Genomic DNA, 12338 nt, shown 5'->3' on the forward strand with positions numbered 1-12338 from the left:
CAGGCGGGCCCCCGCCCAGCAAGGGCCCTGGACCCGCGCGGCTCCTGGGGATGGTGAGCAAGGCGCTGCTGCGCCTGGTGTCTGCCGTCAACCGCAGGAGGATGAAGCTGCTGTTGGGCATCGCGCTGCTCGCCTACGTCGCCTGTGAGTTCGCGCCCGCGGCCGGCGGGGAGCCCCAGGCATTCCCGGACGCCGCGGCAGCGGGGCCGGGGGTCGGCGGGCTGTGTGCGATCCCAGGATGGCCCTGCTGCCCGGTCTCCCACCGCGTACCGGGCGGGACCTGAGCTCCCTGCTTTCACCCCTTTCCGGGGGCTGCGGGGACCCGTCTCCCCTTCTCCAGTCTTGCGGCAAAGCAGCTGGCCAACTTGGGAGCAGACCCTCGAGTGCTTAGGCCCCGGCGCGGAGACCCGGAGGTCCGGCGGAGGGTCATTGCCCCGGGGCTCTGGAACAGCCGGGCCCAGCACGGCTGAGGCGCCAGCCGAGGCCCCAGCCGGGTGTCCCAGTGCCCCCGCTCCGACGCGTGGGACTGCTGTCCACGTCGCCCCGGCAGCCGGCGAGAGTCCGGCCGGCGATTCCCGAGCGTGCCGCCGGGGGACACCCTGGGGACAGTCGCGGTCGCGCCACCGTGTTGGTTAAGTAGGATAAAAATACTGTTGCCGTTGGCAGAGCCCCCGCTCCGACTGTTTGCTCCGCAGGAAAATTACTCAGCATTTAACTATTGGGGAGCCAAGTGTTGCTGGTCCCCGCAGGCCCTCGGCCGCGCCCAGATGTCCGGGAGCGCAGGGTCCCCAGGGCACGGCGGGTCGGCCCAGTGGGGAGGCGCAGCTCCGGGAGACCTGGGGCGGCGCTTTGCTGTGTACGGTCTGTTTGGTTCCCTCGTGTCTACCATGACTCCCAGCCTCTGGCTGAGACAGGGCAGGAGAGGCACTTCGCAGGCAGGTGGTGGACCCTGTGTTTTCTGAGATGCAGAAAACATCCCCCTCCCCTTTATTTTAAGATCTATTCGATGAGCATATATTTTAATTGTTGCTATTAATACTTTACCAACTACCACAGTTGGACTAGAAATAGCTTCCAGTGTAAGCTGTGTTTGAATCCTAGCCACCAGACAGACACACTCTTAAATGAAACAATCTGCTAACTGGTTGAATTACCAAGATCTGGTTCTGGAGATGAGAGGGGACTTGGGAAAGTGACTGCAGCTGAGCTCTAGAAGGACATGTGTTATTAAGACCCAGATTGTCCAGCATAGCCCAGCTGTCCCAGGAAGTGGAAGCAGAGAAACCTCAAGCAGGGCTTTTGGATCCTAGGCAGAGTTTCAGGCCAGAGATGGGTGTGAGATGTGAGTAGTTTGAAAGGAAGAGAGAGCTACTCTTAAGTGAATGTGGTCAGTCTTGAGCAAGAAAGCTGAGACCCAGGGGAAAGATCACTTAAAATTGCATCACAATAATTTGTGATGAAATAATAATAACACCTAAATTTGCTGAGTGTTTACATATGTGTGCAGGCATGAGTCTCATTGGCTTATTTAATTATCTCAGCAATCTTGGGAATACTATGGTTATTCCCATTTTAGAGGTGGGAAAATTAAGACCAAGAGGAATTAGGAACATTTATGGAAGACTATACGGATGGATGACAAGCTATAGAGAGCAAAGTTTTGAACCTAGAAAGACTTGGAGCTGGAGGTAGAACCCAGGTGTGCAGCCTGGTCAGTGTTGATCTAGGGCTTCTAAAGTTGGACAGAGGTGTTTAGAATTAATTTATTTTAATGTTTTATTTTGTTTTTGAGAGATAGAGACAGAGACAGACAGAATGTAAGTAGGGGAGGGGCAGGGAGAGAGGGAGACACAGAATCTGAAGCAGGCTCCAGGCTCCGAGCTGTCAGCACAGAACCCCACATGGGGCTCCAACCCGTGAACCTCAAGATCATGACCTGAGCTGAAGTCGGACACTTAACCAACTGAGCCACGTAGGTGCTCCAATGTGATTAGAATTAATAAGGGGAGATTTAGGGAGCCCTAGAAGTGTTTCAACATTCATTCAACCAGGAAATCTTGCCAAGTCCTTACCGTTGTCTGTTACCATGCATGGGGCTGGGGGACACTAAGGAAGTGCCATCTTGGTGCCTAGAGCAGTGGTTCTCAAACTGGAGTGTTTACCAGAATCACCCAGAGGGTTTTCACAACACAGATTTTTGCTTCCCACCTCAGGTTTTTGATGGAGTAGGTCTGGGGTGTGCATTTCTCATAGCTTCACCTGGGAAGTTGTTGCTGTTTTCTGGGGACCATTGACCTAGAAGGTAAGGTGGCCAAGAATGAGATAATCACTCAAATGAGGGCTAAATTACAAACTGATATAAAGGAAAGGAATGCATGAGAGCTCATGACAGGGACTCTCAAATTAGAGTGATCAGGGACAATTTGTTTCCATGAGGAGTTGAGGCTTGAGCTGGGAACTGAATGATGTGTAGAATAGGGAGGCCTAGGAGGGAATGTGTTGTAGGAGGAAGAGCATGTGCAGAGGTCCTGTGGCAGCCAAGAGCAGGGAAGGCTGTAGGAATGCAAAGAAGGATAGTGTTTTTGGAGCATGAAAACAAAGTACAGCGATGAGGCTGACCAGCAGACAGGGGCCAGAGCTGGCTGGCTCAGGAGAGGCCTTGTGCCAGCTTATAAAATCTGATTTTAGTTATGGGGGGCTCAAGAATAGGGTGGAGCAGCCTTTCTAATGAGCAGGGATGGTACATCTGAGATACTGCCGGAAAAACATTATAGGGTTCTGGATAGGTAGTGTCCAAGGACACTGAGAATGTAAGTCAGCAGGGAGTCTTACTGACAATCTTGCCCTCCCTGTTAGGAGTGAAATCTCTTTGAAAAAACTGTCCATACTCCCACTTAACATACAGCCTCATGGCTAGCCAGATCCTGTTCTGGAAGTGCACTGACTGCTCCTCTCTCAAGTTCTGCCAGTCTTTCTCATTGCACTTGGATCTTTCTCAAAAGGTTGTTTTTGCCTTCTTGGGCCAGAGTCTCCCTTCCTGCTCTCTAAACTCTTCTGGACTCTGCCTTGGGAGTGAGCCTGTGACACCTTGCACTGCACTAGAGGTCTTTTCCATGCATGTGTTTTCTTCTCAGTAAAACTCCCAATCCTTGAGAACAGGAACTGTGTCTTAAGTGTTTCAGCCTATGTAGCACTGAAGAGCTCAGAGGTCTGACTGAAAATCATGCCAGCCTACCTGGTAGGTAGTTCCCCAGGTAGAGGCTCAGCTGGGATTACCATTAGTGTGTGTGTGTTTTTTTTAAACATGCACATAGTTTGAAAAGTCAAATGGAGTCTTCAGGGTTTGTTAGGCAAAACAGAGTCCCTGCCACTCTCTCTCTGCACAGGGAGGCAAGCACTTACTTAACTTCCTTTAGCTGAGTGTTTTTGGTGTTTATCTTTGTGCTATAGAATCATATGGTTGGTGATTTTTCATTTGTAGGTATTACCTTTGTAATTACCTTTGTGACTTTATTCTTTGGAAGATGATTGTTTATTTTCTTACTTCCCTGCTTCCCTTGTGTTCACCATCCCCATGTAGAAGTGGTGTAAGTTTGAGATCAGCATTTAGTATATACGTGTATGACTAAATGTTCTTATTTATAGCTAGTGAGCCATGTTGTGCATGACTTTTTGTTTTCCCTGGAGCTAATAAATGGCTTTTTCTTATTATTTCTTTCTTTCTTTCCTTTTCCCCCCTCTGTGTACTATTTCTGATTCAATTCCAAATGCTTTGTCAGTGGCCCTAAGATGTTGAAAAGCATCAGGACATCTTGTTGGGGCCCTTTCCTGAAGAACGGCCCCCACAGCCTTCAGACTTGCTCTGCCCATTACAGATGTCCTATTCCCTGACTTCCTCTTGCTTATTTCTCACTTATTTCACTTGAATGTGCATTGGAGGAGAATGTTGAGACTTGCATAAATGTCTTTTCTTTACATTTAATTAATAGATTGATAATGTAAAATTCTAGAAGATTCCTTCAGAATTCTTCAGGGATTGTTCCATTCCTTTCTGACTTCTAGGATAGCCCAGTTGTGTCAGACCAGTCCCTTTTGTGGGATTGGTGTTTTCTTTCTGGAAGATGGCAGGATCTTGCTGTTGCTCCCAAGGGTCATCGAAGACCAGGCATTTCCAGCTCTCTGCTGCCTGGCCTTTCCTCACTCCTGCTGGGGNGGGGGCCGGCCAAGGGGGGGGGGGCGCCCTGCTTCACTTCTGGGCCCAGCGATTAGTTGTGAACACACTTCCTCCCCTCTGGGTTGATAACTGGCATCATTCAAGGTAATGGCGTAATGGCGCTCAGTGCAGAACCCCCCTCCCCCCGCCCACTTCCTTAGAGTGATACAAACTTGAAGAATACATCTTAGTTTTTAAGGCTTGTAGGGCCTGGGGTCACTTGTTGCTGCAGCTCAGCAGAGCCTGCTCTGAGGGACCTGTCCCCTGCGGTGGGAGGTGTGCATAGCCTGCCTTGCATGCATCTGTGCCCCATGCACTGGGTCCTGTGGAGTCCTTGCTACCCACAGGTTGTACTTTTTCAGTTCTGGGGATGTTCTTAAATTATTCTTTGTTTGTTTCATCTCCATTCTCTTTTTTCTCTCTCTGGAATCCTACTATGCTGATGTAGTATTGTCTACTCTAGTCCTCTTATTTCCTATTTTCTCCCCTTTAAAAAAATTTGTTTTAGGTTTATTTATTTATTTTGAGAGAGAGAGAGAGAATGTAAGTGGGAAAGGGCCAGACACAGAGAGAGAGAATCCCAAGCAGGCTCTGCACTGACAGCATGGAGCCTGATGCAGGGCTTGAACTCATGAACCATGAGATCATGACCTGAGTCAAAACCAAGAGTCGGATGCTTAACCGACTGAGCCACCCAGGCACCATGTCCACTTCTTTAAAAGTTTTGCTTTACTTTCTAGAAACTTCTGCTTTATATATTAAAAAAATTTTTTTAATGTTTATTTTTGAGAGAGCACAAGTGGGGGAAGGGCAGAGAGAGAGGGAGACACAGCATCTGAAGCAGGCTTTAGGCTCTGAGCTGTCAGCACAGAGCCTGACGTGAGGCTCTGACTCACGAACCCTGAGCTCATGACCTGTGCTGAGGTTGGTTGCTTAACCGATCGAGCCACCCAGGCGCCCCTGCTTTACATTTTAAAGCTTCTAATGATGCTATCATTTTTCATTAATATGAGTTCTTTTTTCTCTGGATTTAAAACAAACAAACAAACAAAAACAGTGGCCTTTATTTCATGGCTGTATTCTTTTCATGGTAGTTTTGTTTATTTTTCTTTCTCACTAAAGAATCTCTTCCCTCCAGTTTCCTTCCCACTTTTCTTTTTCTTTTTAATTTTTTTTTTAATGTTTTATTTATTTCTAGGAGAGAGAGAGAGAGACAGCGTGAGCAGGGGAGGGTCAGAGAGAGAGGGAGTCACAGACTCTGAAACAGGCTCCAGGCTCTGAGCTGGCAGTCGGCACAGAGCCCGACAGGGGGCTCGAACCCACGAACTGCGAGATCATGACCTAAGCGTAAGTCGGACGCTTAACCGACTAAGCCACCCAGGCGCCCCTCCTTCCCACTTTTCTTGTTGGAGGCTTTCGTTGGCCTTCTGGTGGCCGTAGGCTGTCCAGTCCTGTTTGAGAGAGCGCTGTAGCTCTGGTGCCAAGGCTCTGGCAGGCATCTGCTGGAAGGGGAGGCCTGGCTGCCTGAGTCATGGGGGCCCCAGTGGAGACAGGACTTCCGCTCTGAGCAGTATCATGGTCATCCTCCCAGGGGCTCCCTAGTCCGAGACCCCCTTCCAGAGCTGGAGCTGTCCGTCTTCTCCTGGGGCAGGGGGTACCTTGCCAGTTGTCCTGCTGTTTATACACGATTGAAAGTCAGAACCCCTGTCTTGGTGGACTTGTCACCCCATTTCCGGATGCTCAAGGCGTGACCATTCCTGACCCTGCTGGGTGTGGTCCGGCCGTCCCCACCGCCTCTCTGGGGTTCTCTTAACTTTGCCGCCACCTCCTCCTGCCTTTCTAGCTGCACTATGTTCCCGTTTTCCCATCCCCCAAGGCTCAGACTTTAAACAAGAACAAAAAAGAAGTCTCCTTTCTGATGCAGTGATTTCAGGAGCCATTACTTTGACCCTCAGCTCTTGAAAGCGGTGAGACCCTGTAATCCTTGTTTAATCTTTGGCACATCATGGATCTCGCGGTAATGACGCTGCAGCCATGGCACCCTTCAGTCCTGTGTCTCCTACTCCAGTGCAGAGAAAAGATGCAAATGAAACGCTGAGAGCCGTATAGAAGTGTGGTTTATGTGTGTTCGTCTTGCGTTTATGGAAACAGACTGCAAACTTATCTGATTCAGGCTTTTGTTAGAACAGCTTTGCCCTTAATCTAATCAGCCCCGCGTGACTAGGGACTGTCCCTGCGGTAAACATCCAGCGGACTGCTGCCGGGAGATGCAGGGAGACAGCATCCTGATGCCAGCAGCCTCCAGGGAGGAAAGGGAGGGAAAAACAAACAAGTAGTTAGTACAGGTGCTGGCTCCAGGTTTACCTGAGCATGAGGATCAGCCAGCGCTTGTGAACTGCACATTCCCAGGATCCTTGGGACCCTGGGAATCAGTTCCTTGGGGGGTTGGGAGGGGCACCTCAAACTTGTTTTGAGCCCTTAGCATTTTCGTTTAATAATACGAAATTTTAAAATACACACCTGTTTTCTGTTCTTCCTAATGACAGACTAATTCAGCAAACAGGCAAATACTCCTCTGCTTTGATTTACCAGCTGTTCTTTTTTCCCACATTTGTTCCTTTTCTCTTTTTTAATATATATACCTTTTTTTTTGGAAATATTTGAAAGTTACCTCACCTTTAAATATTTTAACTAGATCTCCTAGGACTAAGGGCATCTTCTGTAATCTCATTACCATTAGCACACTCTAAAAAATTAACATAAATAATAATAATAAAAAATAAATGGACAGTCCATGTTTTGAGTTTCCCCCAATTGTACCATAAATGTCTTTGATAGCCTTAAATTTTTTTTAAATGTCTCTTCATTTTTGAGAGCAGGGGGAGAGACACAGAGAGAGGGAGAGACAGAATATGAGTAGGGGAGGGGCAGAGAGAGAGATAGAGACACAGAATCAGAAACAGAGTCCAGGCTCCCAGCTTTTAGCACAGAGCCTGATGTGGGGCTCAAACCCACAAACCGTGAGATCATGACCTGAGCCAAAGTCAGCCACTTCACCGACTGAGCCACCCAGGTGTCCCCCCAACCCCTGCTTTTTCTTAAACTCTAAGATCAGTTAAGGTTTATATGTTGCATTTGGCTGTTATGTTTCTAACTTTTTTATTTTTTATTTTTCATAACATTTACCTTTAAAAAATAGGCCAGGCCAGTTGTGCTGTAAAACATCTCACATTCTGTGATGTGATTTGTCCAATTAAATTTGGCTGAACATTTTTATAATAGTGCTTGTTGATTTGCCTGTCATCAGGGTTGCCCCACTGTTGATGATACAGGTTGGCCATCACCGCACTTAACTAAAGGTGCCTTTTCCTGGTACACAGTCCTGGAGGTAGTTCTCAGAGATGGAGTGTCTTTTTGTTCAGTGAGTGCATACAGAGCTCATTGACACTTCTCCTCACCTAGATCACTTTTCACACTGGGAAATCCAAAATGTTGCTTTTCTTGAGTTTATTTTAAAAATTTTTTTTAATGTTTATTTTTAGGAGAGAGAGAGACAGACACAGAGTGTGAGTGGGGGAGGGGCAGAGAGAGGGAGACACAGAATCTGAAGCAGGCTTCAGGTTCTGAGCTGTCAGCACAGAGCCTGACACGGGGCTTGAAGCCACGAACCCTGAGATCATGACCGGAGCCAAAGCTGGATGCTTATCCTACTGAGCCATGAGCCACCCAGGCGCCCCTGCTTTTCTTGAGTTTATTAACTTGCATTCTTCTGAAAAGAACTTGCCTCCCTCTATCTTCTCTCACTTTCTTTAGTAATTTCCTGTGCTTGCTGTAACATTGCCACAAACAAGGTGGCTTTCAAACAAGAGAAATTTATTCTATCACCGTTCAGAGGCCACACATCTGAAACCGAGGTGCTGACAAGGCTGCTCTCCCTCTGAAGGCTCCTTTGAGGCTCCAGATGTTCTGGTATGTGGATGCATCCCTCCAACCTTCCTCTCTGGATGGTCACATTGCCTCTTCTGTCTGTCACGTGTTCCCTGGGTCCCATATGAGGACATGTGGCACTGGATTTAGGGCCCAAGTGAATATTGAAGGTGATCTTTTGGTCTCAAGATCCTTAATTACACCTGCAAAGCACCCTTTCCCAAGTAAAGTCAAATTCAAGGTTGTAGGGATTAGGATGTGGATGTATTTTGGGGGGTCATGAATCAATTCACCCCTCCCCTTTAAAAAACAATCACTGTGGACTCAGAGTCTTTGAGTCTTTGAGCACTTCCTTGATCTCCAGATTTTCTGGGCCCATCTTTCCCTGCCCCAGGCCTGGAATTAGTCATTTCTCCAAAGAGCCCTACTTTCTTTCGCCAGCGAATGTTGTTGAGTAACCAGAGCCTAGGCTCTGGTTGTGGGCATTGCCATTGAGGTGTCCTTGCTCCCAAGTCTTGCAGGGGAAAGAGCTGGAAAATGTATATCCTTTATCTTCCTTACCTTCCCCCATTCTGTATTGCTGTTTTCTTGTTTCCACTGTCAAAATCTCATTTCTAACATCAGTAAAAAAGTCATTAGCTCTCTGCTACCATACAGACAGAACAGTTTCAGAATGACTATGTCAATACCACTGCCAGAAACAAACTTAACAAGAGTCAGGATTTCTTTGTCGTTCTTTTTTTCCTCAGAATATGTTTCATTGAGGATGTGCAGTTAGAGTATTGTCTTCAGAAGCTACATGTGACCATCTTTTTAAGGCCTGAAACAAGTTAGGGTCATGTTTCGGTTTGTGTTCAACTTTCTTCTTTTTAATAAAGTATTTCAGCCACATACATGGTTCTGAGTCGAACTACGTGAAAACTCAGATGTCTCTTGGGCAATCTCCAGCCTTTTGCACACTTTTAGTTTGTTTTACTCATCTTATTTACAAATGTCAGCATTTAGTCCACATGTATGCCTGCCCTTGCTGTCTGTTTTTACCGAGCGGGTAGCATCCTGCGCAGACTCTGCCTCCCTTTCCTGGAGAGCGAGTGCTCCATGTGCACACACACAGCTGTCCCCTGTGCCTAGTACTCCTGTGTGCACGCATCAGTCTCCTGTGGAAGGCGATGATTTCCAACACGTTGCTGTCACAAATACTGCTGCAGTACATAGTCGTGTGCGCATTATTCTCACCAGGAGTGTGAGCAGCTGGCTCCTCTCAGCCTCCCCAGCAGAGGCTGTTGGTGAACGTTCGACTTGTCACTAATCTAAAAAATACATTTCCTTGTTTTAATTTGCACTTCTTTTATTGTGTCATGAAGCTTCTTTTGAAATGTTTCAGGGCTATTAATATTATATGTTTCTGAGAACTGTTTATGGATTTGCCCATTTTTCTGTTGAGTTGTTGATTCTCTTTTCCACTCACTTTTTTTTTTTTTTTTTTTAAGTAGGCTCCACACCCAACATGGGGCTTGAACTCATGACCCCGAGATCAAGAGTCTCCTCCTCCTCTGACTGAGCCAGCCAGGAGTCCTCCTCTTCCACTGATCTTTTAAGATCTCTTTATATATATGTTAACTGTCCTCTGTGAAGTGAATAGCAGCTGTATTCTCATGCCCGGTGTGGTATGGAGGAAAATATATTTGGTCTTTGTGCCCTATTCTTGGCATACAGCTCCTGAAACACTTGGGATTTCCTGAGGGATAGGAGTGTCTTTTGTTATTCATGAGACCCCCTCTTTGATCACAGTGAAATTGATGCCAATGAAGTGACTTAGAGTAGGCCTCTAGGTAGCCAGGATGGGGCCAGTCATGAGTAGGACCAGCCATGTGCTTAGGTTTGGCACTCCGGTCTCACCCAGCATCCTCCAGGACCAGAATGGGGTGCTAGAGATGGAGCTCTGCAAACACTCTAGCAGTGGGCTTATTGAACTCCCCAGTTGTTGAGTGCAAGGAGGTACTGGGGGTGTGGAAGCTCCAGTCCCATCCCCATATGTTGCCGTGCACACCTCTTTCACTTGGCTATTTCTGAGTTGTATCCTTTATAATGAACCAGTACATGTAAGTAAACTGTTTTCCTGAATTCTGGGAGCCATTCTAGCAAATGATCAAACCCAGGTATGGGGTCGTGGGAACCCCTGATTTATAGCCACTTTGTCAGTATAGGGACTTGTGATTGGCAGTCGTGTGGGATTGAGACCCTAACTGCAGTCTGTCCTAATTCTAGGTTGTTAGTGTCAGAATAAATCTAATTGTTGGACACCCACACAGTTAGTGTCCAAAGAGTTGGAGAATAGGTTGTTGGTGTGGAAAAAACCCCCACACATTGGTGTCCGAGGTGTTCTCAGGGCAGAAACAGATTTTAGGACCTGGGAATCTTTGTTTTCAACGGTTCTACTTTCACCATGTAGTTCTTAAGCAATGAGCCAAGGCATTCCATGAGAGAAATGAGACCGGGGCTATGAAGGAATGGGGATGCCCTCATGGCCCAGGGGTTGCTACTTACAGGAGGGATAGGATTTGGACAGTAGGGTTGAAGGCAGAGATCCCAGCATGACCATGGCATTGGAGGGGGCAGGGTGCAAGGAGCAGCTCCTTTGGGTCCTTAAAGGCGGCACTTGAAGTCTGTCCCAAACATAAACGTTATTCAGTGAGATGAGTAAACATTTGATCAAAATTCATGCGGTGCAAGAAGGTAGAGATTTCTCTGAATGTGCCCTGAATATTCAAGCCTTAGGGCAGGGCCACGTAGACTCAGTTTTGTATTTGGGGGCAGCCTGTCTAGCCGGGATATCGCACTCTGCTGTGTGCATCCCGGGCCTTGTGTAGATGGGCTGGCGGGTTGTAGGCTGCTGTGTGGGCCAGGAAACCCTGAGCGTGGTTGTTGTGATGTCCAAGCGCTTTCAAGAATAGATGTTTAACAGGCAGGGCCTGGTGCCAGATTCTCCGTGTGCGCTGAATCCACATTAATGCCTACTTGACTCCCTTCCTGCTGTATGTTCTACAAATATCTTGGATCTTAGGAGATTCTGAAGGGTATGTGTGGGAGGGGTGATTCAGGGTTGGTCCTTTACAGAGAAGGTGGTTTCACTTGCTTTTGTTAGGCTCATAGTTTGGCTTGGGGACAGTCATCTAACCCTGGTGTTTCATTTCTGTGCACTTATAAATGGGAATACTGTGTTCTCTTACTACCTTGCAGGTAGTAGTACTTTTTAAAAAGCACTATGAGGAATGAAAGAATTTCTTCAAAGGGATGATAGCTTCAGTTGATGAGCCACCTTGGAAAAAATATATTTCCAGGTGTAGGTGTGAAGAAAGTGCCCTGCGGGGAGGGATTGCCCTTGCTCAGGAAGGGCAGTGACAGCGGGCAAGTGGGTGCTCCCCAGAGGGTGGGTGGGCCGAGGAACCACTTTGAAGAGCAAGGGGTGAATTTTAAGTTAGTCCATCAGTTTCTTTGAGTTTTTGGTTAAGCTTTCTATTTTTCTAACCAAAATAAGTACGTGCTATAAAGCATCAGTAGCAAATGCTTGGAAAGGTCTGCACATCTTGGAAGATGCAAACAATTTTGTTAGGGTGGTGAGACCTTGGAATTTTGTTCTTAGTATCTCTGAACATTTTTATAGTCTTTCTGAAAACAAACATGCTGTTTCTAAGTTAGAATTCTGTTGACATATGTAATGTTCAGCGATCTGAGTTTTGTTTATTTATTTTCAAAGATGTGAGCCGACAGCCATGTCTGCTGGTGAGCAGACCAGCAACAGAAGACTGAGGGGTAGGATGGCTCCAATGGAACCAAGGGAAAGAATCACATTAATCTGACGCTGTTAGGGACCAGTGACAGTCCTTGTGGAAAGGGTTACTAGCCATGAATGATAAGGGGCAATGGATGGACAGTGGTTCTCCAGGAAACTTGCATGTAGCCCAATCAGTATCTTAGGTCTCTTCTTCCTCTTAGTTGTGTGTGTGTGCGTGTGCGTGTGTGTGTGTGTATCTATATGTATCTATATCTATATAATCTTATTCTAATTCCTTGCTCCCCTTACTCCCAGTGCATCTTAATTATTTAAAAGACATAATTTCTATCCTAGGCTCTCAAAGCAATGAAAGCCCCCCCTTCCCCCCATTCCCACCCCTGGTGCACACACCAAAGGGCAGCA

General features: G+C 47.1%; 1 protein-coding gene across 4 annotated transcripts in view; it reads left to right on the forward strand.

Annotated features, from left to right (window-relative positions):
• Window positions 1-6: 6 nt before the first annotated feature.
• UXS1 (UDP-glucuronate decarboxylase 1) overlaps window positions 7-12338 on the forward strand; it is a 92681-nt gene continuing 80349 nt past the window's right edge. For 3 of the 4 annotated variants that reach the window (XM_077749299.1, XM_077749300.1, XM_077749302.1), the window contains exon 1: window positions 7-144. In XM_077749299.1, coding sequence (XP_077605425.1) covers window positions 51-144 — 94 coding nt within the window. In that variant the 5' untranslated portion in view covers window positions 7-50. Of the gene's footprint in view, window positions 145-2239; window positions 2303-12338 lie in introns of those variants that run through there. The other variant, XM_077749301.1, reaches the window with a different exon arrangement.

Source organism: Crocuta crocuta, unplaced genomic scaffold (genome assembly GCF_008692635.1).
Source record: "Crocuta crocuta isolate KB4526 unplaced genomic scaffold, BGI_CrCroc_1.0 scaffold118, whole genome shotgun sequence".
Taxonomy (NCBI): Eukaryota; Metazoa; Chordata; class Mammalia; order Carnivora; family Hyaenidae; genus Crocuta; species Crocuta crocuta.